Source organism: Panthera pardus, unplaced genomic scaffold (genome assembly GCF_024362965.1).
Source record: "Panthera pardus isolate Hobbes unplaced genomic scaffold, ASM2436296v1 HiC_scaffold_24, whole genome shotgun sequence".
Classification (NCBI taxonomy): domain Eukaryota; kingdom Metazoa; phylum Chordata; class Mammalia; order Carnivora; family Felidae; genus Panthera; species Panthera pardus.
The window spans coordinates 55204209-55228297 of record NW_026526810.1 but is presented as its reverse complement, the minus strand read 5'-3'; the positions used below and the strand labels follow the sequence as shown (position 1 = coordinate 55228297).

The 24089-nt window shown below is 56.0% G+C and overlaps 1 protein-coding gene across 2 annotated transcripts; it reads right to left on the bottom strand.

The window, feature by feature from the left end:
- Positions 1 to 1014: 1014 nt before the first annotated feature.
- PLCB2 (phospholipase C beta 2) lies at positions 1015 to 23043 on the bottom strand. 2 transcript variants are annotated; one of them, XM_019442575.2, is made up of 32 exons: positions 22779 to 23043; positions 19647 to 19724; positions 18926 to 18994; positions 18150 to 18290; positions 17933 to 18012; positions 17794 to 17847; positions 17612 to 17687; positions 15019 to 15119; positions 14708 to 14874; positions 14472 to 14618; positions 14135 to 14292; positions 13786 to 13868; positions 13437 to 13521; positions 12691 to 12853; positions 12462 to 12568; positions 12236 to 12332; positions 11088 to 11172; positions 10835 to 10959; positions 10135 to 10289; positions 9443 to 9607; positions 8770 to 8869; positions 8140 to 8244; positions 7878 to 7972; positions 7679 to 7754; positions 7385 to 7450; positions 7048 to 7270; positions 6801 to 6975; positions 6587 to 6663; positions 6401 to 6496; positions 5808 to 5865; positions 5040 to 5126; positions 1015 to 4694 (listed from the first exon to the last, which is right to left on the bottom strand). In XM_019442575.2, the coding sequence occupies exons 1-32, from the start codon at positions 22860 to 22862 to the stop codon at positions 4491 to 4493; spliced, it is 3582 nt and encodes a 1193-aa protein (XP_019298120.1). In that variant the 5' UTR covers positions 22863 to 23043; the 3' UTR covers positions 1015 to 4490. The 2 variants fall into 2 exon arrangements, with proteins under 2 accessions (XP_019298120.1, XP_019298122.1); XM_019442577.2 differs by having other exon boundaries at positions 7385 to 7429.
- Positions 23044 to 24089: the final 1046 nt, after the last annotated feature.

The following is a 24089-nucleotide window of genomic DNA, read 5'->3' as shown; positions in this document are numbered from 1 at the left end:
AGGGAGGTGTGGAAAAACCACGGCAACCCCACTCGCTCCTGAGATGAAGGGCCGAGGTGCTGAGGCCTTGGTTGAGGGGAGTCTGGGCTCCTCAGAGACGCTGTGGGGTGGGAGTGGGGGGTTTGGCTGAGAGGGTAGGTGTGTGTGTAGGGGGGATGAATAGGGGGAAGAGAATCAGGTACCAGCTTCAGAATTTACTGAGACTTTTCATGAGCCAAGTATTGTGTTCGCAGTTGCGGGGAAACACAGAAGTTCAGTTCTGGGTAGAAGAGACCTTCCCTCCCAAGCAGGGAAGACAAGACCGGGACAAAAAAGTAGAGGCTATCACCAAGGGCTCAATACATAGGTTAAATACAAAACTGAGACAGTGCTCAGAGGAAAAGGTGGAGTTGTGGGGAGGAGAAGGCTCTGGAGGAAGTCTGAAGACAGGACTTCTGAGGTGGTCTTCAAGCCTGTGGGGGATCTGGCTGCTAGGAAATGAGGAAGACATTCCAGACAGGGTTACTGAGGCCAGGCCAGGAAGCAAGAAAAACACCTGTAAGGGACAGTATTGAGGGCTGCTTTACTGAGAACCTTCCTATAGAAGACAGGAAATTAAGGGAATCATAAAGGTGTCCTGAGCCTGGGCAGAGCATTGATAGTATGCTTTGCAGCAGGAGCCGCCTGTGGAAAGGTTCTGGGCAAGGAGAGGATTTGCCCTTCCAGAAAGAAGACAGTGGGCTCAGATGGGTGAGTGACAAAGTGCACATTGGGCCCTGCACTCCAGGCTTCTTGCCTTTCTCCAGCTCCCAGGCTTCAGGGATGCCCACTGGCATCCTGAGCCCAGCTATGGGGCTGGGACTCCCACACCCCTCTGTTCTGGGCGGTGGCGGTGGTGGTGTGTGTGCATGTGATATATACCTGTACACACTGTCAAGCTCCCACTCCCTTTATCTTCTCTCATTTTTTAATCCCTCTGCTCTGCCCATTTTCTCTCCTGGTGTCACAAAAAGGGCACAGCATTTGACATTGGAGTTAAGTCACAGCTTGAAGGCATTTATTAGCAGTGTGGCTCCAGGCCTGCATTGTCTCATCTGCAAAATGAAGCCGACAATACTAGCCCTGCCTACTTCTGGCAAGATCAAACTAGAGAGTGTCAGGGAAAGAGCTACATGGTTATTCAGAGTGTAGAAAATCCAAACTCGCCCACCCCAGACATGGGGGCCCCTCCTGGGGTGTCGCCTCAGGGTGAGTATAGACTCTCCAACCCCAGTGGGGGTGCAGGAAAGCTCTCCCCCTCCTCAGCAGAAGAAAGGCTTTCCTTCCCTTCATGACTCAATTCCCCTTTTTGCAGCATGAGGGAAATTGCTTTCTTCCCTCCTGTTTCCAGAGTCGGGGAGGAGGTAACCCTGGAATCTGCATGTGGCAGGCCCGCCTGACAAGCCAGGCAGCGACACACCCCAGGTAGAGGAGAGAAGCAGTGGGAACATGGAATGGGTCACTGCTCTGTCCTAAAGAACCATGGACTCCCTCCTCATTGGGGCTTCCGCCTCTGTTCCTGGGATGGATGGAGACAGTTCCAGGGAAGCACAGGAGTCAGAGGTTCCTGTCAGGGCCTCCACCCTGGCTTGGCAGACAGCGCCATGCTGGCCACTCTTTAGAAGGAGCAGCCAGTGCATTTGCCCCATCTGTCATCACCAAGCCAGCCAGGCCTGTGGCGGGTCTCAGGCCCTGGAGCCCTAGCTCTGACTTTTCCGTAGGCTCAGTAGGTTCTGAGCAGAAAAGAAATAGCAAAACTGGCGGGGGGGAAAAAGAGCTGAGACGGTGCTGCAGAGCAGAGGCCCCAACAGCCAGAATTAGAAGCTGTCGCTTAGGGAGCTGAAGGCTGACAAGAGATGGAGCTGAGGCAGGGAGCAGGCAGGCACTCCACACTCTCCTCCCCTCCACCTGCTGAGCCTCTTCCCCCAGGCAGGCCCCAGGCTGGCAAAAGAGCTTCCTCCCAGAGGCGCTAGGCTCAGGTCTGCAGTCTGTCATTCTGTCTGCAGCCAGCGCCCCTCCCAGACCCCTTTCTTTCCCCCTCAAGTGTCACCAGCCCCCTCACCCTGTCATGTTGCACCAGCTCAGCAGGGTTGGGCCAGGTGGCACACGCCTGGGAGATCCAGAGAGCCGGGGAGGGGGTGGGGGGTGTAGGGGGTGGGGTGAGTCAGCAGGGGACTCTAGTATCTGAGTCAGCAATGGGACTGGGAAGGGGCGGGGACCCTTCTCTTCATGTAAAAGGTGAAACTGAGGCATGATGAATGGACGGGGAACCTTGCCCCAGCCCCACAGATACACAGCAGGAATTCACCAGCTCAGGGCCCTGAGGGAAGGCATCAACCTCTCCTCTGCACATCCCCTACAGCCAGAGATTAACTCATCTCCAGGGCCCAAAGACTATGACATTTTCCCAGGGGGGCACCTTGCCCTTTTTCCAGAGGACAGAAAGCAGGGAGGTGGTATCTGGGGCTGGCCCCCAACCTGCTATGCAGAGGCCTCTCCAAGAGGCAGGATTGCATTTCCTTCCCTATTCCTGGGCTTCCCAGCTCCACACTGGGGCCGGGAAACTGCCTGGTCTGGCTGAGAGGCTCGGGGAAGGCAGCTTCTCCTTCCCTTCAGCAGTCTCAGGCAAAAACAGGGGACTGTCCAGTTGACTCTATTTGGCACTGGCTCTGGCTTATGCCCACGTGCCTGGGTCAGTGAGCTCGTCTAGCCTGGATCCTCATCCCTACACGGTTCTACCCCTGGGCTAGCAGGGAGATGGGGCAGTGGAGTGCCCAGCAGGAGAACTAAAGACAGCACACTGCTCTAGGGTACAAGTGTCCCACCCTTGGCTGTATCCAGTGTGTATGCAGGCTGGACGTGTCAATGACAGGCCTTACTGCTGTGAATGAGCAGGACCCCTAGTCTCAACCTGCAACCCGGGAAGGCTGAGATCCCAGAGGTCCAGCACCCAGAGGTATGTAGGGTGGTGGCGGTGGTTCTGTTTATTTTTCGAAGGCACAGGTGCTCAGAGCTAATGGCATTTGTTATAACTCTCTGATAAGAAAACAACCTCTTCCCAGAATCAATCCCCACCTGGCTTCTCCCAGGCCAGTGCCTATTCCCATTTGGGATTTGGGACCATGCCACAGATGCGGCGAACAGCTGCCCACAAGCCCCTGTCGAGCAAGTGTTGGGTTCAACCATAACTACCACGGGGGCCTAAGAATGTGATCACTCTAAGTCTGCCTAAAGGGGCCCAGGTGGCCTGGAGGTTCACAGCTCCCCAAGAGGGTGGGGGGCACCTTTGCAGTAGGCTCTTCTGCTGCAAGCCCTGAGGGTGGAGACAAGGAAAGCCCACATCTGGGGGCGGGTGGAGAAAAGGAGTGACCTCATTTTCCAGTGGTTGTGGCATCAGACCTGCCAGAAGGGGAAGTGAATCCCCTTCGTGCCCAGAGGAAGGGCCATTCCTTTCCACTGGGCTCTGGAAGGGACTTCATCCTGGGGTTCAGCCCCCAAAGGGTTTTTTTATTTTATTCCCCAGGCTGTTTCATTTCAGGAGCATACTACCCCTGCCTCCCATTTCTTAGCTGTAGAGCAGAGACCAGGCTTAGGCAGGAAATATTGGGACAGGGTTCTTTTCAGTAGCAGTAAGAAGGGGAAAAAATAAATAAATTTCATAAAGGCAGGAGAGAAAATGATACTGACCTTGTCAGGCAGCCTGCGTGGGGGTGCATACTAGGAAGTAACCACCCCCCGCCCCCAGGCCTAGAAGAGTGTTCCAAAGGCCTTCCTTGGCCCCTCCCTGCAAGCCAGAGGCCCAGTGTCTCAGAGACCAGACATCTGAGGCAGCTTTTCCATGTCAGCCTCCCGTCCCCCACAGGCAGGAGGCCAGGGAAGGGACCTCAGCCTGGGATCCCGGAAGCAGCTGTCCCCAGGGAGCTTGGAGGTAGTGCCAGGCTCCACATCAGGGAGCTGACAAGGAGGCCAACTCAGGACAGGTCTGAGATGGGGCCTCACAACAGCAGGGTTTGGAGTTTGGTCCTGCTTGAACTAGAGGTGCTAGAGTGGAGGTTCCAGGTGGCCAGACCTAACCCTCCAGGTGAGAACAGTGAGTCCGGAGTGGGGCACCAATGGTTGCTCACTAGGAAAGGTGGAGTGCGGCCAGGACCCCATTTCCTGCCTCCCAGTCCATATTCTTGTGTCCTCAACGAATCTGTGACACTCATTCAGAGGAAGAAGTGAGGGATGAAGAGCAGGAAGTCCGACTGGAGAGGGCCTCTAAACCCAGACAGGCCCCTGCCCTGATGGTACCAGGTTCCTGCCTCCTCCTCCTCCTCCTCCAGCTTAGCTGGAGGAGGGGGTTCCAGAGTCCAAGGGAGCCCCAGCTTCCAACAGCCTTAGAATGCGGGGGCCTTTCCTCCCAGGGGGATGGAGCCACATCCCAGAAAAGAACGAATGTCCTTACAGAATGTCCCAGTGGGATGGGGGCATCAGAGGCGACTCTCCTGGGCATCTGCCTTTGCTGTGAGTGGGTCCTGCTCACACAGCTCCTTGAAGGCCCCAAAGGATCTCTCAGGCTTGTCCTTGGCCTCAGAGGGGAAGCAGTCCCTGAGGCAGGTCCTCACTGACTCCTTCACCTCGGCCTCCAAGCCCTTCATCCTGGCCTCGTACTCTGCCAGTGCCTCCTGCTGGAACTGTGGGGACAGCAAAGACCACCACCTGTCTCAGAAGGGGCCAACCGCCCACTCTCTGGACAGTCAGACAAGGAGATGCCCAGTCTGTTCAGAGCTCCCAGGAGACTGGGGTGGGAGGTGGAGGGTAGTGGAGACCATCAGGGAACCTCTCAGGGAAGGGGGTACCAACCAGGCAAAGAGATGTATAGAACTACCTCCTCTTAAAGGGCCCCAGGACCCCGTGGGAATCGGGGCCTGTGGTCCACCAGTGAAGGCTGAGTTCCCTTCCCCTCACCCCATCCCCTGACTGGCAGCTCCCCGGGGCAGGCCAACTCTGCTGGTGGCCAGTGTAGTGGTCCCTGTCACCTGCTTTTCCATCTCCCGGATCTGCTCCAGGCAAGCTGCCTGCTTCTCTTCCAGCTTCTCCTGGTGCTTCTCCAGGTTCTCTGTCATCTGGGTGGGAGTGAGAGGCAGGGAATCAGGATAGCACAGACAGGCAACCTGGCTTGGAATCCAGCTACAGTCCCAGTTAACCAGCTGTAAGACTGGGGACAAATTTGTTACCCTTCAAACAGTTCTTTCGAATTTGTAAAATGAATAGTGTGTCTTGCTGGATTGTGCAGGAGTGTATGAGACGGTTCAAGTCAAGTACCTGGTTGAGAGCCTGGTATGAGGTCAGGTCTCAGTAAAAGCGAGCTGTGTTAGTGTTGTTAATGGTCCTGGGGGGGGGGGCGGTTAGGTCCATTCTCAGCAGGGTTTTCCTTCCTTTTCTGACTTCTCGGAGCCTCAGGAAGCCCCCCTCACATCCCATCCTCCCCTGGCCATCTAGCCCCTTAACATTTCCATCCAGGGTGATTGGCCACAGACAGATCCCCTTAGGCTGGTACCCCACCCTCCCACAAAGGCCAGAACCATATAGCCTGGGGACTCCTCTTCCTCTTCATTGCCTCCTCCCATCCCTAGCTGCAGGGCCTGCTCTGGACTGTGCATCTCTTAAAGGCAAAGTAAAGGCCTGGGACCACCCCTTCCCTCCTATGTAGTGTGTATGTGTGTGTGTGTGTGTGTGTGTGTGTGTGTGTGCGCGCGCGCGCAGTGCGCATGTGTGTGTGTATGAAGGACACAGCTCTTACACACCTGCTTGATGGTTTGCACCACCTCCTGAATGTGAGAGTTGTTAATCTCTCTCTTCAGCCTGTTGGGGTGATCAGAGTTTCAGAGAGGGCAGGGGGCCCCTAGGAAGAGTTGAATGAGACCAAGTCTCCTCAGGGTGTAGACAAAATGAGAACTCCACCCTAAGAGCAGAACCAGCCAGAGGGGGTAATCATGGGGACCTAAGGAGGACTTGAGGGGCCACTGGGAGCTCCAGGGACTGTCTGAGGAAAGGGCTTCCTCACTGAAGTGCACTGTCCTACAAGGTGTGTGTGTGGGGGGGGGGGGGGGAGCTACTGTCCCAAGGTTGCACCTCCCTCTTTGTATGATTGGTTTTCCCTTAAATTCTCCTTTCTGAGAATTTTGATTCTCCTTTCTGATGGCTTCTGTGTTTTGCCTAAGGAGGACACTCTGATCAGAGGTGACAGAAATGGGATTAACTTTCGAAACCCAGGGGACAGGCACATCTCTGGAAAGTAAGTCAGGATCCACTTGTAGACAGGCCCCCTCCCACCTGGAGTGGTCCCTTCTCAGACCGGCCCTGGAGTCTGAGGCCTGGGCCTCCCTCCAGGGCTCACCTTTCTTGAGCCATCTTGTCCGAGGTGACTTTGACCATGGCCTGGATCCGCTCTATCCTCTTGGCCTCCAGCTTTTTCTTCATCTCTTTGGTATCACTGCAGAAAGACAAGCATCAGGAAGATGTTCTGAGGGGCCTGAGCCCTCCTGGGAGATAAGAGTCAGGCATGGGCGGGAGGCAATCATACGTCTCCAAGGTCTCCTTGAGGGTCTTCAATTCCGCAGCCTGCTTCTCTCTGGCCAGCTCCATCATCTTGGCGATTTGCTGCGGGAGGTGCGGGGGGTGGGGGGGGGGCGGTTGTGCAAGGATGAGCTTGGCTAGAGGAGCCCTTTGCTGTGAGGCGGTGGGGACGGGGTGGTGTTGGTTGGGTTGTGGCTCCCTCCCCTCCCCCGCCCGGGCACCTCGGCCACGTGCTGCTCCTTGCGCTTCAGGATGCACTCGTACCGCTCCTCGCCCTGCTGCAGCAGCTCCAGCTCCAGGCGGTCCTTCAGCTCCTGCGCGCGCGCGTCCGCGCCCTCGGGGCCCTCGCGGCCCTCGCTCGGCGCGGCCCCGGCGGCCTCCTCGCAGAGCGGGGTCCTGTGGAGGCCACGTGTGGGGACAGGCCCTGAGCCCGCCTCGGAGGACAGGGCCCGCCGCCGCCGCCCTTACCTCTTCTTGCGGGAGCCCTTGCTCGCGCCGAGCCTGCGGCCCCCGCAGCCCCCCGGGCCCGGTGGCCCCAGCTCGGCCAGCTGCGCCGCGCCCCTCTGCAGCAGCTCCTCCCAGCGCCGCGCGCCGCGCCGCTCCAGGTCCCGCAGCTCCTTCTCGTGCCGCCGCTGCAGCTTCACGACGCCCTTCAGCTCCCGCAGCTCCTCCGGGCTGGCGGTCCGTGGCTCTGCGGGGGCCGGGGTGAGGTGCGCCGCCTCCCAGATCCCCCCACCCACCCCCCAGGAGTCTAGGACCCTTCCCAGACTCGTTCCCAAGATCACTCGGACTCAGCAGGCCTTACCCGCAGCTTCTTTCACGGCCTCCTCCCTGGCCCTGGCCCCGGCTGCTGCAAGAGCCACAGCGTGGGCTGAGAGGTGCGGGGACGGGGATTAGTTCTGTAGCCTACTCTCCCCTCCCTGGGGGGTGGGGGTGGGTGGGTGGCATTATGGGCCCCCTGTAGCGCACTTTCCTGGCGCTGCGACTTCTCACACAGTTGTTCCCATCCCAGGTGAAAGTCTATTTTTGGGGGATGCTGTGGGTACCGCTGGAGAGGTCGAGGCCCTTCGAGTCTGTGGGAGGACCCTGCAGTGCTTACCTGCAGACCCGTTGCTCAGTGGGGCCAGTGCCCCATTGACGTGGCCGGCGACTGGACTCCCGGGTGGGAAGGGTTTCTGTGTAGGCAGAGCAGATTCGGAACATAGCACCAACATCTCTTGGTCTTTCAACCTAGGACTCTGCCTCCTCCCTCATCTTCCCTCCCAGAGGGCAAAGCTCCTGAACCAGGCAGCACAGACCTCAGGCAGAACTCCTATGGCTTCCTTGAGCTTCACAGACTTCTTATCGTGGGCACTGAAGAACTTGATGGGATTGGCAAGAGCCACGGTGAGATCTGGGTGCAGAGGGGCATCACTGGCCTGGTATGGAGATGTACCTGGAAGCCTCCCCCATCCTCACCTACCCCAGGATGCCCTGTCCTGCCCCACTCTGGAGGCTGGCTTGAGGAGGGGGAGGGGGAGTGAGTGGATCCCGGCTCCCAACATACTAAGGGCCTCCTACCTGCCCAAGTGTCAGGTACATAGTCCTTCATCTCCAGGAAGACAAAAAGCGCAGGCATGGTAAGGGCCATGTTGCTCTCGCTGTGCAGGCACAGATGGTGGTAGCCTGTTGGGCATGGCAGGGTGGGCAGTAAGCCATGCTCATTGCTGCCCAGCGCTGCACAGGAGCAGCTAGGTACTCAAAACTCCTGGCTTTAGAGTCAGAGAGGCCAGAGCCTGAGTCTGATTCTGTACCTTCCTGGTTGTGTGACCTTGGGCAGATTAGTTTAAGTCTCTGAGATTTTCCTCAGCTGTGAAATGGGGTGACTAGGGTCTACCCATGTGGTTATTGTTAGCATTAAGTGAGAACGTGTTATAAGCCCTAACTCATTTTAAGTGCCCAGTAAGTATCAGCTACTTGGGAAATTGCCCCAGTAGTTCCAGAATATTACAGACATTCTGATAGGTGGGCAGAGGCCCCACCTCTGTCAGTTTCCTATTCTTGCCACATTCCTTAGGGCTGATAACTTGAGAGGGTTAGGTAAGGTCTCAGGGCCACCTCCCTGAAGCAGCCCCACCCTCTGGACAGGCTCCTAATACGGGCCTTCGTCTCAGACTGGCCGACAACAGCAAAGAAGGACTCCATCCTTACCAGAATTCAGGGCATTAATGGGGATGATGCGGTGTCCAAGAAATCTGTTGCCTTCCTCCATTACAGCCACCCTGAGGGAGGCCAGCTCAGGCATCAAGATCTAAGGAGAGTTCGGGACAGGACAAGCTAGGAGGTGGCCAACCTACCCACCTCCCTAGCTTCAGAAGTCTTAGTGTCAGTGTGAGAACACGGCAGGTGTTACCAGATTTGGCACACTCTAGGCCACACACGTAGGCATCCTCTCAGCTCATGCCATGGCTGGTCCACGCAGGGGAGAAGGGCTGGGTATGCAGCCCAGGGCTCGGGGGTCCTGGTGCAGGCAACCCTTGACAGCCTTGCCAATGAGCATCCAATGGGAGCAGAGCAAAAGACCCTCACCATTCCGTGGCATTCTGTACCCTCGACTGGGAGTTCACATTTCTGCCTCTCATCCTAACATGAACATACACACATACACACACACACACACACACACACACACACACACACGCACGCACGCACCTGCTCACAAATTTCTGTAAACGCGGATTTGGGACTCTTAAAAATCAGGAAGCCATGGGGGGAGGGGAGGGGAGGGGAGAGGATGAAGGAAGTCCCTTTATTTAGTTCCTCTTTTCTATAAGTAGAGGCCAAGAAGTAGGGACAGACCCCAGCCCCTGCCCTAGGTCCACACCTTCTCAAAGACAAAGGGCTCCTCCTTCCAGACAGGATTGATAGAGTTGGCACTGGGTGACAGCTTGGTGCGATAGCGCCTCTTGGGGTCCCCAGGAAGGCCAAACAGCTCCACTTCGACATAGGTGCGCACACTGCGTTCTGACAGGAACTGGCCAGAGATCACCTAGGGGTGGGGGCCCATGGGAGGCCGGCGTCAGCTCCCCCACCCAGGCCCTTCCCTAGCACCTGGGGCCTCCAGCTCCTGTGGCTAAAGCATCCATTCTTGCATACTGTGAAGAGCCCCATTCAGCTGGGGCTGTGTGGCTCAAGGGTTACAGCTAAGCTCTTGGCGACCAGGTGCTTCCAGCATTCAGGGAAGAAGTGTGGACCTCCCCACCTCCCTCCTGGGCAAGGAAGGAACAGCGCCCTCCCCCAGGGCCTGGGGCTCCTGTGGACCCACTCTGCCTACTCTTCTCCCCTCCCCCATCCCAGCCTCAGCCCTTCCCCTTGGTTTCCATGGGGACCAAGAGGCAGCTTCCAGTGCTGAGGAGGAGGCAGTTTCCAAGGCAACTTGCTACTGCACGAACTGGCTTGGGCTGAAGTTTTCAGGATATCAGGGGAGGGGGGTTGGGAGGGGAGGAGTAGAGCTCTCTGTGTCTTTCTCCTCAAGTCCCCAGCCCTCCCGGCCACTTGTCCACCTCAGGGCCTTGCCGTAATGGAGAGGGTGGTGGCTACCACCACATCGATGCGGTCCACTGAGAAGGGGTTGAACTGCTTGTCTGGCCGGCGCATGAACTCATGCTTGAGGAGGTAGCCACTCTGCCCATTGAACTCAAACAGCGCCATGTTCTGCTGCATGGGCAGGTCTGGGGGGACAGGGGCACTCAGTGAGGAAGGCCCGGCCCTCGGTCTGCACCCAGTCTCTGTGTCCTACATTTCTCAGCCTCTCCTATCTTGTGAATGGGGCGCTTGGGCTGACTGTGAGAATGAGGGTCTCTCATGACCTAGCCTGTTCCCTTGGGGTGTCTCATCTCTCAGGAAAGCTCCACAACCTGGAGTCAGCAGGAACAAAGCCACGACCAGACCACAGCTCGCTGTGGAAGTTGAGGCCAGCGAAGCAGGTGTTTCGATGGGCCCATTCAGGCAGAGCAGCCAGAACCCACGCCAGCACCCTGGCACCTTCACATACATACCCGTACACGTGCAATCATATAGGCATGAGGTAATGCATTTAGATCCCTGACCGCTCACACACCTGCACGTGCTCCCACAGCCTGAACAAACATCAGGACACTGATGTTCTAAAGACACCGAGCTGTTCTAAAGACCGCCCCCTCCCCACAGGGATGGGGTGAAGGTGGGAGAGGCAGGGGGCAGGGGAAGGTTCTCAGGGGCCTAGGAGTAGCCTCACCCATCGTCTGGAAGTTGAGGGCAACCATCTGGCAACCAGCATTCCAGAACATCTGGGGCATGTAGTTGGAGGAGTCCATGCGGGTGCCCTTAGGGTAAATGCGGCTCATCTGGCGCTTGTTGTAGCTGCCTCAGAGTTTAGGAGCCCGGCCGAAGGCTGCCCACACCAGGAGGACCCAACAGCTCCTTCTGAAGCCCTGTCCCCAACCCTGCACCCCCACCAGGGACCCTGGCTATTGAGGCCTCAAGGATACTCCACAAACTGCACCGAGGCCTTGGAGAGCAGGTCATAAGCCTTGAGCTCTGTGAAGGAGGAGATGACATAACTTCGGTTCTTCTCTGTGTCGGAGAGAAAGGGCAGGGGGCCCATGTCAGGCTGTCCTCCTCCCTCCTTCCTCCCCTCCCTTTAGGCTAGCTCCCTCCAGCACAGAGATCCCTTCAACGCAGCATTTCTACTGAGGCCCAAGGGCTTAGGGGGCCAAGCTGATGTGCAGATCCATGTGGGTAACGGTGTGCTGGGGGCAAAGGGTATATGTGGGAGACGTGCACAGGGATGGGGTGTGTGCCACAGTCCTGCAGAGTGAGGGGTGTGTGCCCTGGATGGTACAGGAACATGCTGTGATATGCAGACAGTGAGCATGCAAGTTATATCTGAACATGAGGGCTGGGGGCAGGGGAGGGAGGATATACATCAAGGATCGGACACGCCATGGCTGAGCACAGGTGAGTTTGCAGGGTGCGGGTCCAGGAATGAGGAGTCAATGTTGCAGAGGTACACACTGCACAAGTGTGTGCAGAAAGAGGTGTTTACATGGGGGGCACGCCCAGAGGATGAGGGGAATGCATTATGCCTGTGTCAGGAGAAGTTGAACAGCATAGGTGTGCACAGGAAGGGAAGGGTGCAAGGGGCAGATGTGCACTGTCCCTTGCCTCTGCCTTTGGCCCTTCCTGGGAGTTCTCCTGCCTGGGGTGGGGAGATAGGAGGTGGGGGAGGGGACAGGGCTCCTGGGCTTGGGCCAGCCCGAGGCTCCGTTCATCCCTGAGAGTCACAGCACCTGCAGAAGGCTGCAGGAGCCTCAGGCCAACAGGGCTAAGATGGCCTGTCATAAGTGGCCTGCCTGTCACGGACACACTCCAGAGCATTCTGGTAGGTGCCAAGTTTCTCACTACAGTGCCCGCAAACTGGGAGCCGCTGCCACGTAAACAAGCCCTTTGCCTGACTCCTCTGCTGGCTATTTATAGACAGGGTCCCCAAGTCCAAGGAAGTGGGGGGGGGGTCCTTCTTCCTCTTCTCCCTACCCATCAAGCTGCTCTGCTGTCAGGATGCACTTCTTAAGGGCCTTCTCCTGAATCTGGCCTCGTCTCCAGCTTACCACCTTCTTCCCGCTTCATGCTTACTTACGGGCAGAGAACTCAAAGGAGATGAACTTGGTGGGTTGAATGTAATTCACTAGGCTGGACATCTCCTCATAAGCTGTCACCTCCAGGCCCGCTGTGCCCTAGGGAAGAGAGGGGAGGGTGGAGAAGGGGAGGGCAGGTACAGAACCCAGGGAGGTGGCCCCCTGCCCGCACCTGGAGGGCTCCGCAGAGGACACAGCAGAAGGGGCTCGGGGCTGTCCTCTACACACCTCGTCCGACTGCATCTTCTTGATCTCTTCCTCATTCAGGCTTCCCGACTCCTCCTCCTCTTCCACCTCTTCCTCCTCCGGCTCTGTTCCTTCTTCACCAGCCCACGCTGCCACACTCAGCTCCGTGAGCACTGGGGCCTGGGGACCCCATACATCCCCTCCAGGCCCAGCCCCTCTCTCCCCCTCCAGATGCTCCCCCTCCCACACCCCCTCTCCCAGGCCGCCTCACCTGTGCCCTCACCCACAGAGGCACTGGGTGGGCAGTCGCCCTCAGCCTCCCCACCCGGCTCCTTGCTGGGGGATGCTGGGCCAGAAAACTGGTTCTTTTTGTTCTTGATGAGGATCTTGCCTCGGAGATCCTCGGGGCTGGGCAGGGGGATGCCTGGTTTCAGCTGAGGGAGAAGGGAGAGGGGAGAGGGTCAGTACCAACTCCTCCCCTTCAGGGTGCAGTCTCAGCAACTCCGTACCCGACCTGTGCTCCATCTGGCCCGCCTGCTTCTCCAGCCTCTCATCCCATCGTATCCTGTTGTGTGCTGTGCTCCTGCCTGACCCAACGTACGCAGTTCCTCAGACAACACTCTTCTTGCCCAGCTGCTAGAATACTCTTTCCCCACCCTCACCAAAATAATCCAGTTTCCCCCTCAGATTTCAGCTTAGCCATCCCTTCCTCCAGGAAGACTTCCCTGATCCCCAAGTACTTCCATAGCAGCCCCTGGTTGTGACGACCTGGTTACTTGTCTGTCTCCCCACCAAAAGGTAAGTAACCTGAGGGCTGGAACTGTGTCTTTGTCACTAACATAGCCCCAAAGCCCAACACGGTGCCTGACACATGGTAGATGATAAGATTCTGGTCCCACAATCTTCCCAAATAAACCCCAACATCTTCTGGGAACATCTGCCTCCTTAACCTGGCTTTGACCTTGCCCTGGGCCCCCAGCCCCCAGGCCCAGATGCCCCACAGCAAATTCCACTCACTGGGAACTTTTCCAGGGGCTCTGTGAGTAGCATGTCCCCAAACATCGTCCGGCAATACTCAGCCATCTTGGCCTGTTGGCGGGGTCTGCAAGGAGCAGAAGTGGGTAGGTTTCAGCAGCTCTACCCCCTTCTTGTCCATCTTTTTGGGCCCCTGACCTGGGTCATCAGGGGCACAGGAGGTCAGGGAGGCAGAGACACAGACAGGAGAGCCTGGGGTCCCAAGGAACTTATAAAACCCAGGAGAGAGCTGGAGGGCATGGCTAGAGGTGGGGGACAGTTGGGAGAGGGCAGCTACAGGCAGGAGATGGGGACAAGAGAGAGAATGAGGCCGAACAGGTCTGATACGTACGAGTCCACATGGTTTTCAAATGACAGGATGACAGGATAGGGGGAGGTCTTAAAAGCACTTTCTGCAATGGCTTCAATTGCTTCCTGGAGGAGAAGGGGGCCCAGCCGAGAGGAGGTCGGTGCTCCAGGCCTCCCACCCCCAGTGGAACCCATCCCTACTCCCCAGTTTCAGGACACACACAGAACTGGAGGGCCACTGCTGGCCCTGTCTCCTCTGGTCCCCTCTAGTCCCTTCACTGGTCAAGGCCTCCCACCCCACCCCCCTCCTTTCAACTGCACCCCCAGAGAACTTATGGCCCAGGGCCCTTCCCTAGTGCCACTGCCTCCAGCTTCCACACACTGAGTCTGACCTTGAAATAGATGTCTGTGGTCATGGTAAAGCCGTGGGTGATGATGGGCTCCTCGTCAGGGGGCCTGCCCTTCCAGCAGTCCAGCTCCACGCAGCGACAGCCAGCCAGCAGCACCTGGCGGTACATCTCTGCCGAGGAAAGGCCAGAGAACTGGCCAGCTGCACCAGAGCAAAAGGGAGAGGCGGGGGCTTCACCAGAGGCCGGTCCAGCTCGTCCGAGCCCTCTCCAACACAGTCTGTCCTTTTGCAGCCTGTGGGCGATCCCTGCGAGGGATGGATTCAGGGAACAGGAGCAGCCCCCGTAAAAGGAGAAGTCACAGTGAGGTCACCCTGGTCACCTGTCAGGTAGGTGTTGTGTGAGGAGTTGATGAAGTAATGGTTGAGTGGCTGTGTCATGTCTTGGTAGAGTATCAGCTTGTCCTGGGCCAGCACACTGTTCTCCGGCCCACAGAGAAACCACACCATGCCCTCAGGTGACAGCTGGCCTGGGGGGCAAGGGAAAGCTGTCAGGGCTGCAGCCCAGCAGCCAGAGCAGGTCAGGCCCACAGGGATGAGGGGCTCCCTTAGTCCTCACCCCTCTGCACGTTGATTGCACTGGGCTCGTACTTGTCGATGAGGCCCCGCACTTGGTCAGGCCGGGCGGGCGGAAACAGCAAAGAGTTGAGGCGGGAGTCCCTCTGTTTCTGGTTGATGAATTTGGTCAGGTGCTCCTTGGTCATGTAGGGCTTGGCCTTGGCGTGGCTGCAGGCCAGAGAGGTCTATAGCCTCTGGGGCGGGGAGCACGGACCACCGCCTCCTCCAGAGAAGCCACCTAATTCCCAGCATGGCAAGTGGGATTTTAGCCACCACCCCTTCCCCATGCCCAGCCCAGCTAAGGAAGCTCACTAGGAAGTGAAGATCTCATCTATTTCTGGCCGAGGACAGAGGCTCATGAGGAAACTCTTGTAGACGGATTCTGGGAAGTCCTCAGGATTGATGGCATCATTCTGGGGGGATAGTCACCTGATCATTCCTGTCCCACCTTCTCAGTGCTAAGACCCACAAATGAGGCCCAGCCCTGCGCAAGGGGGCCTGTCAGAGGGAGGGCTCAGGGTGGGCCGAGCAGCATCAGGTACACCCCCAAGCACTGGCTTCTCAAGGTGCTGGTTGCTGAGCAGAAAGCATGCTTAGCTGGTTTGCCTTGCCTCTGAACTTGGACACAGGCTAGACCCTTGGCTGGGGCAGGATCAGAACTAGGGATGACCAGAGCAGGGAGGAAACAAGGTTAGCAGCAAGTGATGCTGCTGCCAGAGCAGTGAGCTGTCTTCGTTTTTTTTTTTTTTTTTTTTTTAAATGGAGGACAACTTTTCCAAAAGACGCAACTTGAATATAAACAGTGCGCGGAACAGCAGGGCCCCCAGATGCACGAAGCAAAAACCAACCAAACTGAAGTGAGAAATAGACAGTTCAACGATAGTAGAGACACCAAAGAGCCCAAGGAACAATAACAAAAAAGACAAACTGGACTTCACCCTAATTAAAAACTTTTGTGCTTCAAAGCATACCATCGAGAAAGTGAGAAAGTCCACAGAATGGGAGAAAATACTTGCACACCGAATGTCTGGTAAAGGGACAACTCAACCAGCAAAGAGACAAACAACCCAGTGGAAAGACAGGCAGATTTGAATAGACATTTCTTCAAAGAAGATATGCAAATGACCAGTAAACACATGAAAAGATGCTCAGTCTCATTAGTCATTTGGGAAATGCAAATCAAAACCACAATGGGATACCACTTCACTCCCACAGGATGACAACAATTTTAAAAAGACAGACAACAACAAGTGTTGGTGAGGAAACTGTAACCCTCGTACATTGCCGGTACGATCGTAAAATGGTCAGTCGCTTTGGAAAACAATCTGGCAGTTCCTCAAAATGTTAAATAGACAGTTGCCACACGACCCAACTATTCTACCTCTAGGTATAGAGAATTGAAGACATACGTCCAGGCAAAATCACGCACACGAATGTTCACAACAGCATTATTCAAAATAGCCGAAAAGTAGAAACAGCCCAAATGTCATCAACTAACGAACATACATAAGCCACATGTGGTCTGTCCAAACTACGGGATATTACTCAGCAGTAAAAAGGAATGAAGTACTCATGCGTGCTACAACATGGAAGAACCTCGAAATCCTCACGCTAAATGATTGAAGCCTGACATATTGTATCTTCCATTTACGTGAATGTCCAGCTTAGGGATCTTTATAGAAGCAGAAACTGAAAGTAGACTAGTGGTCTCCAGGGATACTGTGCCTTTGCATTTCATCCCAGAAAAACCCAACCCATGTCTTCCAGGATCATACAGGAAGGCCAACATCAGTCATAGTTTGGAGCAGAGGGTCTGAACAAGAGAGCCAGCCCGTATCTCCCTAAGCCTGGGTCTTGGACCCATCAGCTCCAAGCAAAGGTAGGTCAGTGGGTCCTAGCAGGACACAAGGAGAGCTGACAAATAAGGGGGACTTAGCCAAGGTGGGAGCTCAGGAGGCAGGAGAACAGGAGAGGGGATGTGCAGCAAGCAGTACCGGCTGCAGGGCCCTCTGCAGGAGCCCATTTCCACCCTGTCTTTAACCCTATGCTTGCGTTCCTGTGACTGACTACATCAAGGAGTCACTAGCTGTGCCTGGAGGGGGAGTAGTCTTCCAAGGACCCATGTGGACAGGTGATCGATGAGGTCTTTGTTTTATTTATTTATAACATAACAATTTCTTATCAGGAGACAAAACTCCATGGGGTGCAAGCAGTGCCCCCCATGGGCACAGGGGACTGAGATCCACTCCCCTACCCAGGCAGGAACACTGGGCTCGGGCTGCATCTGCCCAGAGGGCTCCAGCTGCATCTGCCCAGAGGGCTCCTTTTTTTGTAATCCATGTAAGGCCCCTCATGGGGTGACCCTGCATACAGCTTGTAATTTTAAATTATTTAGCCAGAAGGGGAAAAATGTTTTCCTGTGTTAAGCTAAAGGCTGTGTCCTGGCAGCTTCAATGCTTGGTCTGTTCCTCTCCCCACACTGCACAACTAACCCCTTCTCCATATTTCAGACCCCTGCAGATTGTCCCCATCCTTGCTGACCTTATCTCCCTCCTCTAGGTGAGAACTTTCACTCTCACTTTTCATTCCAAGGCTAGAATGGGGATGCACCCACCTGCTTGCCCTGAACACAGTCCACCACCCACTGCCCGCACAGCCACCCAGGAGTAGGCAGTGTAGACCAACCTGTTCTGGATCCAGGCACCTCACCCCCACTGCCCTGGTTCTGTCTCTGTGCCTAGTATCAGAAGCCGGTGCTCTAGGGTTAACTGGCTTTTGGGGCTGTTGGCCGGGCTGTGCCATCATCCCTGCCTTCACCACCTCCGACCAGACCTGGCCACACTGGGCCTCTTGTCACAGCCAGCTCAGGTGAGAGGGGGTGGGCTGGGGCAGAAGAACCACTCACCTTGCCTTTGGGGAGGTGGCAGGAGCTGAGGGCAGCTTCCACCCGCTTGCGGTCAGCAGGAAACATCTGGAAAAAACTGAAGGAGCAGAGAAAGGCACCAGGCAAAGACAGGGGTCAGACCTGGAGAGGAAAGGCTTTGAGGAGCTGAGCCGAAGTGTGGGAAGAGATTTGGGGAAACTCACTTCTTCACAGGAATCTTCCCTTCGGGATTGAGCTGCATCTTGAGCTTTACCAGGCTGGTGGGGCAGAAAGCATCTCACTTAGGCCCTGGGGCTGGCACACTTAACCCCACACACCAAGGCCAGGCAGACAGGCACTTACATTTTGTCCAGGAAGGTGCTGCGAGAGGCATTGGCTGTCAGCGGGTGCTTGACCAGAGCCAGTACATCTTCAGCCCAGTTCTGCAGGACCCCAGGGCACCGCAGTCAGACCCCTGACCACACAGGTGCCCTCACCCCCTGCAACCCTGGCCTGTCTCGCAGGAAGCCCAGGCTACCCCAGGTGCCCACCCCAGGCCAGGTGTGCCCCCACCATGCACCTGGCCCACGTTCTCCTTGTAGGAGACAAAGTTGTGGAAGGTGAGGTCCACCATGTCAGGGCCAGACACCACAGTGAGCGTCTTTAGCAGGAAGTTGTTGTCAGGAAAGTCCATGTTGAAGACATCCCGGAGCTTCTGGCTCTGCAGCAAGCAGCGACACGGGATCAGAAGTATGCCCCCATCCCTGCCCACTGTGGCTCTCCTTGTCCCTCCCCCTCAGCGTTTGAACTATGACCACCCAGGGCAGAGTCCCATCCCCATCTGAGGAGTCATGGGCCTCCGCTCCTTCCCATCCCTGACTCCAGGGGCCGGAGTGGAGATGGAGAGCCCACAGGAGGAGATTAACCTAGCCGCAGGGCCTGGGAGTCCTGTGTATTTTGTTTGCCACTTTTCATTTGAAGATGAATTCTCAGGTCCCAGTCTCATGGAACCCAGCTTCCCACCAATCCCTTCCTCCATTTTTCCTACTGGCGTTAGGCATATATAGGCAAACCAGATGGGGAGGGGGTGGGCACAAGCAGTACCACCCAAACAGTCCAGGGTGCTCTAGGGGCAGGAACTGACCACACGACATGTCTGTTTATGGTACCAAAGCTCTGGAAAGCTCAGGAGCAGCCATGTCCCTTCCTCCGCTCTGGGATGAGGCCCTGCTACCCAGTCTGGGAACTCTTCCCCTTGCTCCAGAGATTAGGCTTCCCACACCCACAGGGACTCCTGCGTTGACCCCACAGAGCTTGTGGCCATGTTGAGACTGGGATGCCACTGGGCCCACCTACCTTGGGTATCTTGGCAAACTTCCCAAAGCGAGTATCCCTGATGCTGGTGATATCCAGAAACTCTATCTCCTGGAGGGTGTCCCGGTAGGAGCAAAGAAGGGATGAGAACAAAAAGGTCAGTCAAGAATGAAGAGCAGAGAGGAGGGAACTTCCAACACCCCTTCACATCTTGACCAATTGCCTTCTGTAGAAGCCAAGACTATCTGGGGTGGCCTGGACCCTACCCTTCCCTTCTCACCAATCAGGTTCTCCCCACTCATAGGAGCCTCCTCCCTTCCTCTTCCATTCCTTCCCTGGCCATTCAAGTTACTCAGGACATATAGCCTGTGGTCTTGCCCATGCTATCCTGGATTCTCCCCAGGTTCCACTCCCTTCCCTCCAGGTACTGAGACCCTATTTAATCTTTCTGAGCCCCCAGTTTACCCAGAATAACAGGTAGAGAACCCGCCTTCAGTGGCAGTTCTTTTTCCTTTCTCTCTCTTTCTCTCCAAGGGATGCTAAGTCTGGAACATCTTGGCCCAAGGCAGCCGTGGTTGGAGTGACTGCATCCTCCCTCCCAAAGCAAATAGCCTCTGCCCACAGGAGATCCCCCAGAGCCACCCTTCCAGATCTTTTTGTATTCCCTGAGCATTCACACCTCCACCCCTACATTATCAAAAGGTTGCTTTGACTCAACAGATCAGCAGGAGCTCAGGGCCATGGTAGGTAGGGGCTGCTTCACCTTACTCTGATATGTCCAATATAAGTAGTAGCCCTTGGGATCCACGCGGAGGATAACCGGGGAGGCTATTGTGGTTTCCTATAGACAGAAGTGGGGAGGGAAGGAAGGGAGGGAGGGAGGGAGGGAGGGAGGAAGGAAGGAAGGAAGGAAGGAAGGAAGGAAGGAAGGAAGGAAGGAAAGAAAAACAAAAGACAAAAGGGGTTAGCTGTCTGCTCTGAGACCTCAGGCCAAGCTTCCCTGGCCCAGGCCAGGGGTTTCAGAGCTCACCATCTCCCCTCCACAAACCACTCCCCACCAATCCATCCAACTGTCCCATAGACACCAAGTGCATTCCCACCTTCAAGCCTAAGAACCCAACCCTGCCTGAAATACCTTCAAAGAGCACCCCAAGTCTCTCCTCTTCTGAAAAGCCTTCCCAGAAACATGCTATAATAGTGTGTGTGTTCACACACCTAGAAGCCCATCCAGAAAATCCCCAAGGGCTTATGGATTCCAGGGAAACAAGCCTGTGCTGTAGCATAAGCTAGACCATAAGTTTATGCGCTAGACCATGAGCTTAGTGCATCGTGTTTGCTGAAGAGCCAGTGAATGGCTCTAAATTCTTGTTCCACTCACAGAGCACACAGGCTATCTTTCATTTTAATGGTCTTCGTATGCATATAAAACAAGATGATAAAATTGAAGTTTCCAATAAGGCATGGTAGTTGCTGCACACCAAATCACACCAAATGCAGAATTTTCAAAGGCAATGGTCAAAACAAGGTTCTCAGGTCAGGGGTGGTTAGAGTATGGGGAAAAAAAACAATTTGGGAGGGGGATAATTTTAGAGAAAGCTGTGTTGTGAACTCCATTCCCTTCCCTCCCAAAGGGAGGGTTGCGGGGGGGGGGGGCTGACCCCTCGCTTTAAACCTAGTGAGGGGTTTTAACTGTACTTAGAAAGCTTTGGTCACCCCTGCAGTTGTGGGGCAAAGCAGACTGGGGTCTGACTCCTGCCCAGGAAACCGAGTGTCAGAGGCATTGGGACGCTGGTTGTGCTAGATAAACCCAAACTTCAGAGTCTGTTGGGGCAGTGAACACAAGAGTATGTGCTGAGGTTTAGAGGAGGCCTGTGGGAAAGAGGGACAGAGTCCAAAACCATAGGAAACTGAAAGTGGTAACTGGATTCCAAGGGGCTGAAGAAGTAATTTTGAGTGACCTTCTGAAATAGAGATGGCAGAGGGACCCTTACATAAGGGACCACCAGCTCAGGGAAGGAGGGTCTCCTCACTTTGAGGAGAATCTTCAAAAGTGTCTACTAGAGAAAGAATAAGCCTAACATTCTGCCAGGCTCAGAAAGCATGAGCCAACTGATGATGGCATCTGTTCATGAAGGACTTTGGTCCCCTCTCCCTCATCTCTCCCTGCACCCACGGTCCAGAGGGCTTGGTGGAAGATCAGGGAATCCTGCCTTCGCAGAGCACATGCAGTCCACCTAAAACCATTCCTAGAAGGAGGAGGGCAGAAGATGTCATCCAAAGTAAGATTTGAGTTTTGAGTTATAACTAGTTTCCGAAATAAGATTGGGTGTTATGAGAAGTGACCATAGGATTGTCTGTTCCCCAAGAGTAAATGGAATCTCTTGTGACTGGCTGAGTTTCCTTCCATGGGCAGGAGAAGAGCCTTTCCCACCAAATACACTGTAAAGGGACCGTGGGAGACAAAATTAAGTTGGGAGTTGATTACATCTTTTGCATTGTGCTTATTCAACATGACACGACATACTCAAGTCATAGGCCAGCTGGGCCAAAGGCAGTCTGAGCAGAGCCCTGTCCCACAGGTGCATGTGCCCCGTGACTAGGCTTGGGAGATTCCTGCTCATGGAGGTCAGGCTCCTGGGGTCATGCTGTGCCCTGCCCCAGGGAAGGGAGGGGGGCAACCTGCTACATAGGTACTGGCTTGCAGAGAAGGCCAGCTAGCATGTCCCCCCCCCCCCATGGCCCTCTGCCCAGTCAAGTTACACACACTTCCCAGAGGAACCGAGAGAGGCCACTTCACTTTTCATTCTGAGCCACTTCCCCCATTCCACAGTCTCCTGGGACATGTCACCACCATGCCACATCCCCCACACCACTTCTAGAGAAGCAGAAAGCATCTAGCCAGGGCCTCCTACCCATAGTCATGGCAACCAGATTATTCAGCCTAATGTAGAGCCCCAGGCTGCCTTAACTCACAGACCCAGAACCCCTTCATCCCACCTGTAAGAATGAACCAGCCCTAAGGCCCCCCGCCCACACACACCCCTGAGCCTTCCAGTTCCCTTCCTGGGATCAGCCCACAGTGGCTCCAATACTGGACCCACCCAGCAGCCTCACAAAGGACCCCAAATTAGTCTCACTGCCCAAGAGAGTCCCTGGCCTGTCGCCACACATTTTCAGGGGCCAGGAGGACCAGAGTCTGGGAAGCAGGTCCCAGTCTGGGAAGGAACAGACAGCGGAAACAAAGATACAAGGCAAAGCAGTGGTTTCCCCCTTTCCTTGCAGACAGGCGGGTGGCAGGGAGCCCGGCTGAAAACAGCCAGCAGAAGCAGAAATCAATCAGTTCCTTCCCAGCAGAAGCCTCCAGTTCTCGTTTAGGGTCCCCCGGCCTTGTGTAGCTGCCCCACGGCAGCTATGGGAAGAGTGGGGCTCCCCTGGGCCAGGGCAGGGCCAGATGGGGAGGAGCAAGAGTGCACCCTCTGTGCCAAGAATAGGGGCCTGGCTCACCTCTGCTTCTGCCCCTGCCTCAGCTCTGGGGCACTTTCTTCCCACTAGTACTGAGACCAGGAACAACAAATCCTGCTTGTCTTGGGGGCTTTGGGGAAGGACAGACGCAAACCCAAAGAAACTCCCTCCTGTGACCACCCAGGCAGCCCATCCTCTTCTTACATCCAGACACAGAGCCCTAGCCCCTGCAGTCCAGGGACACACACTCAGGGCCACACACCCTCACCCCCAGGTTTGTTTATCCAGGCCATTGTGTCAGCTGCCTGGCCAAGCCACACAGGCGCCTGGTCCCAGAAGACATAAACCAACCCACCCACCCCAAAAAGGCCCCTGACAACAGGGCTCCCACCACCCCAGTGCCCCAGCAGCCCACGGCCCCTGCCCCACTCACATCGTCCCATTTGATGAAGCGCTCCCCTTGGCTCAGATAAGCCTTCACCTTGGGGGGCAGCAGGACAGGGTTGAGCAGAGACATGCTGCTAAGCGTCCCTCTTTGGAGAGGCTGGACAGGCACCCGTGGGTAGGAAGAGGGAAGGAAGAAAGGCCCGAAGGAGGAGAGTCAGCCGGGCTGGGCTCACATGGCACCCGCCCCGATCGAGCGGGTCCGGAAGTCTGGATACTCTTTTAGCCCACGGGTGGCAGTGGCTGGGGGCAGAGCTGAATGCTTTGGCCAGAGGCCCATCTGTCTTTTAAATCAGTCTCCTCCCCGCTGCTTTCAATGGGGGGCTGTGGTCACTGCTCCTGCCCAGGGAGGTTAGGCTCCCCTCCACAAAACCCCCGCCCTCACCCTGTGCCTCAGCACTTCCTGCTCAGGGCTTCCTTCTATGTGCTGTTCAGGACGGAGGGGCGGGTCTTGAGAACTTGTCATTTTGGAGCTGGGGGCCTCAGTCCCAGGAGTAATCTCTGGTCAGATGCAGGTGAGGAGCTGGAGAAGGAACAATATGGGGACCCCCCGGGGATGCTGTTGCCCAAGCTGGGCCTGAGGGGAGGGTGTAAGTAGCTCCCCAGGGGAAGGGACCTCCACAGAGGTGGGCTCTAAAGCATAGGAGGCTCTTCCCACAGCTGAGGAGGCTGGGACCACCCTGGAGGTGGGTGTTGAGGGTGGGGCTGGGCACAGCTGGGATTTGGTGGTTTGAATAAGCAAAGTTTGCTGCACACCCAGCTCTTCTTTCTCAATGCTTCCTCCCATGAAAATGAGGTACAAGTGAGGCAATCAGGCCCCTCGCCCGCCGCACATACCTCCTCTTGGCCCTCTGGGCCTGGCAGAGGTCTAGAACCCCCACAAACCAAACACTACCCTACACACACACAGCAACCCTTGTCACCGCCTCCACTGCGCTCTCTTGCCCAGCTCTCTCCTCTGCTCTGTGCCCAGGGCCTGGGGTGAGAACACCAGGGGGCAGGAGGCCGCTTGGTGAAGCCTCAGTTCTGGCTGCCTGCTGAGGGTCCATGGACCTAACACTGACTGGGCCCAGGGAGCTCAGTCCCAACCTCCCTCAGCCAGCCCACTTCCTCTTGCCTAACCTACTCCTCCTTATCACCCTTCTTAGCTTAGCTGGGGGAGCAGGGAGCTCTGCCCAGGACTTCCTTCCCCTCTGAGGGCCTGGCTTTCTGCCCCAGGTCCCATGTGAGCCTTTGTTCCGCCCCTTAACAACTGTGGGGCCCTCACCCAGGCCCTAGAACTGCCTCTGCTGGCCAGTCT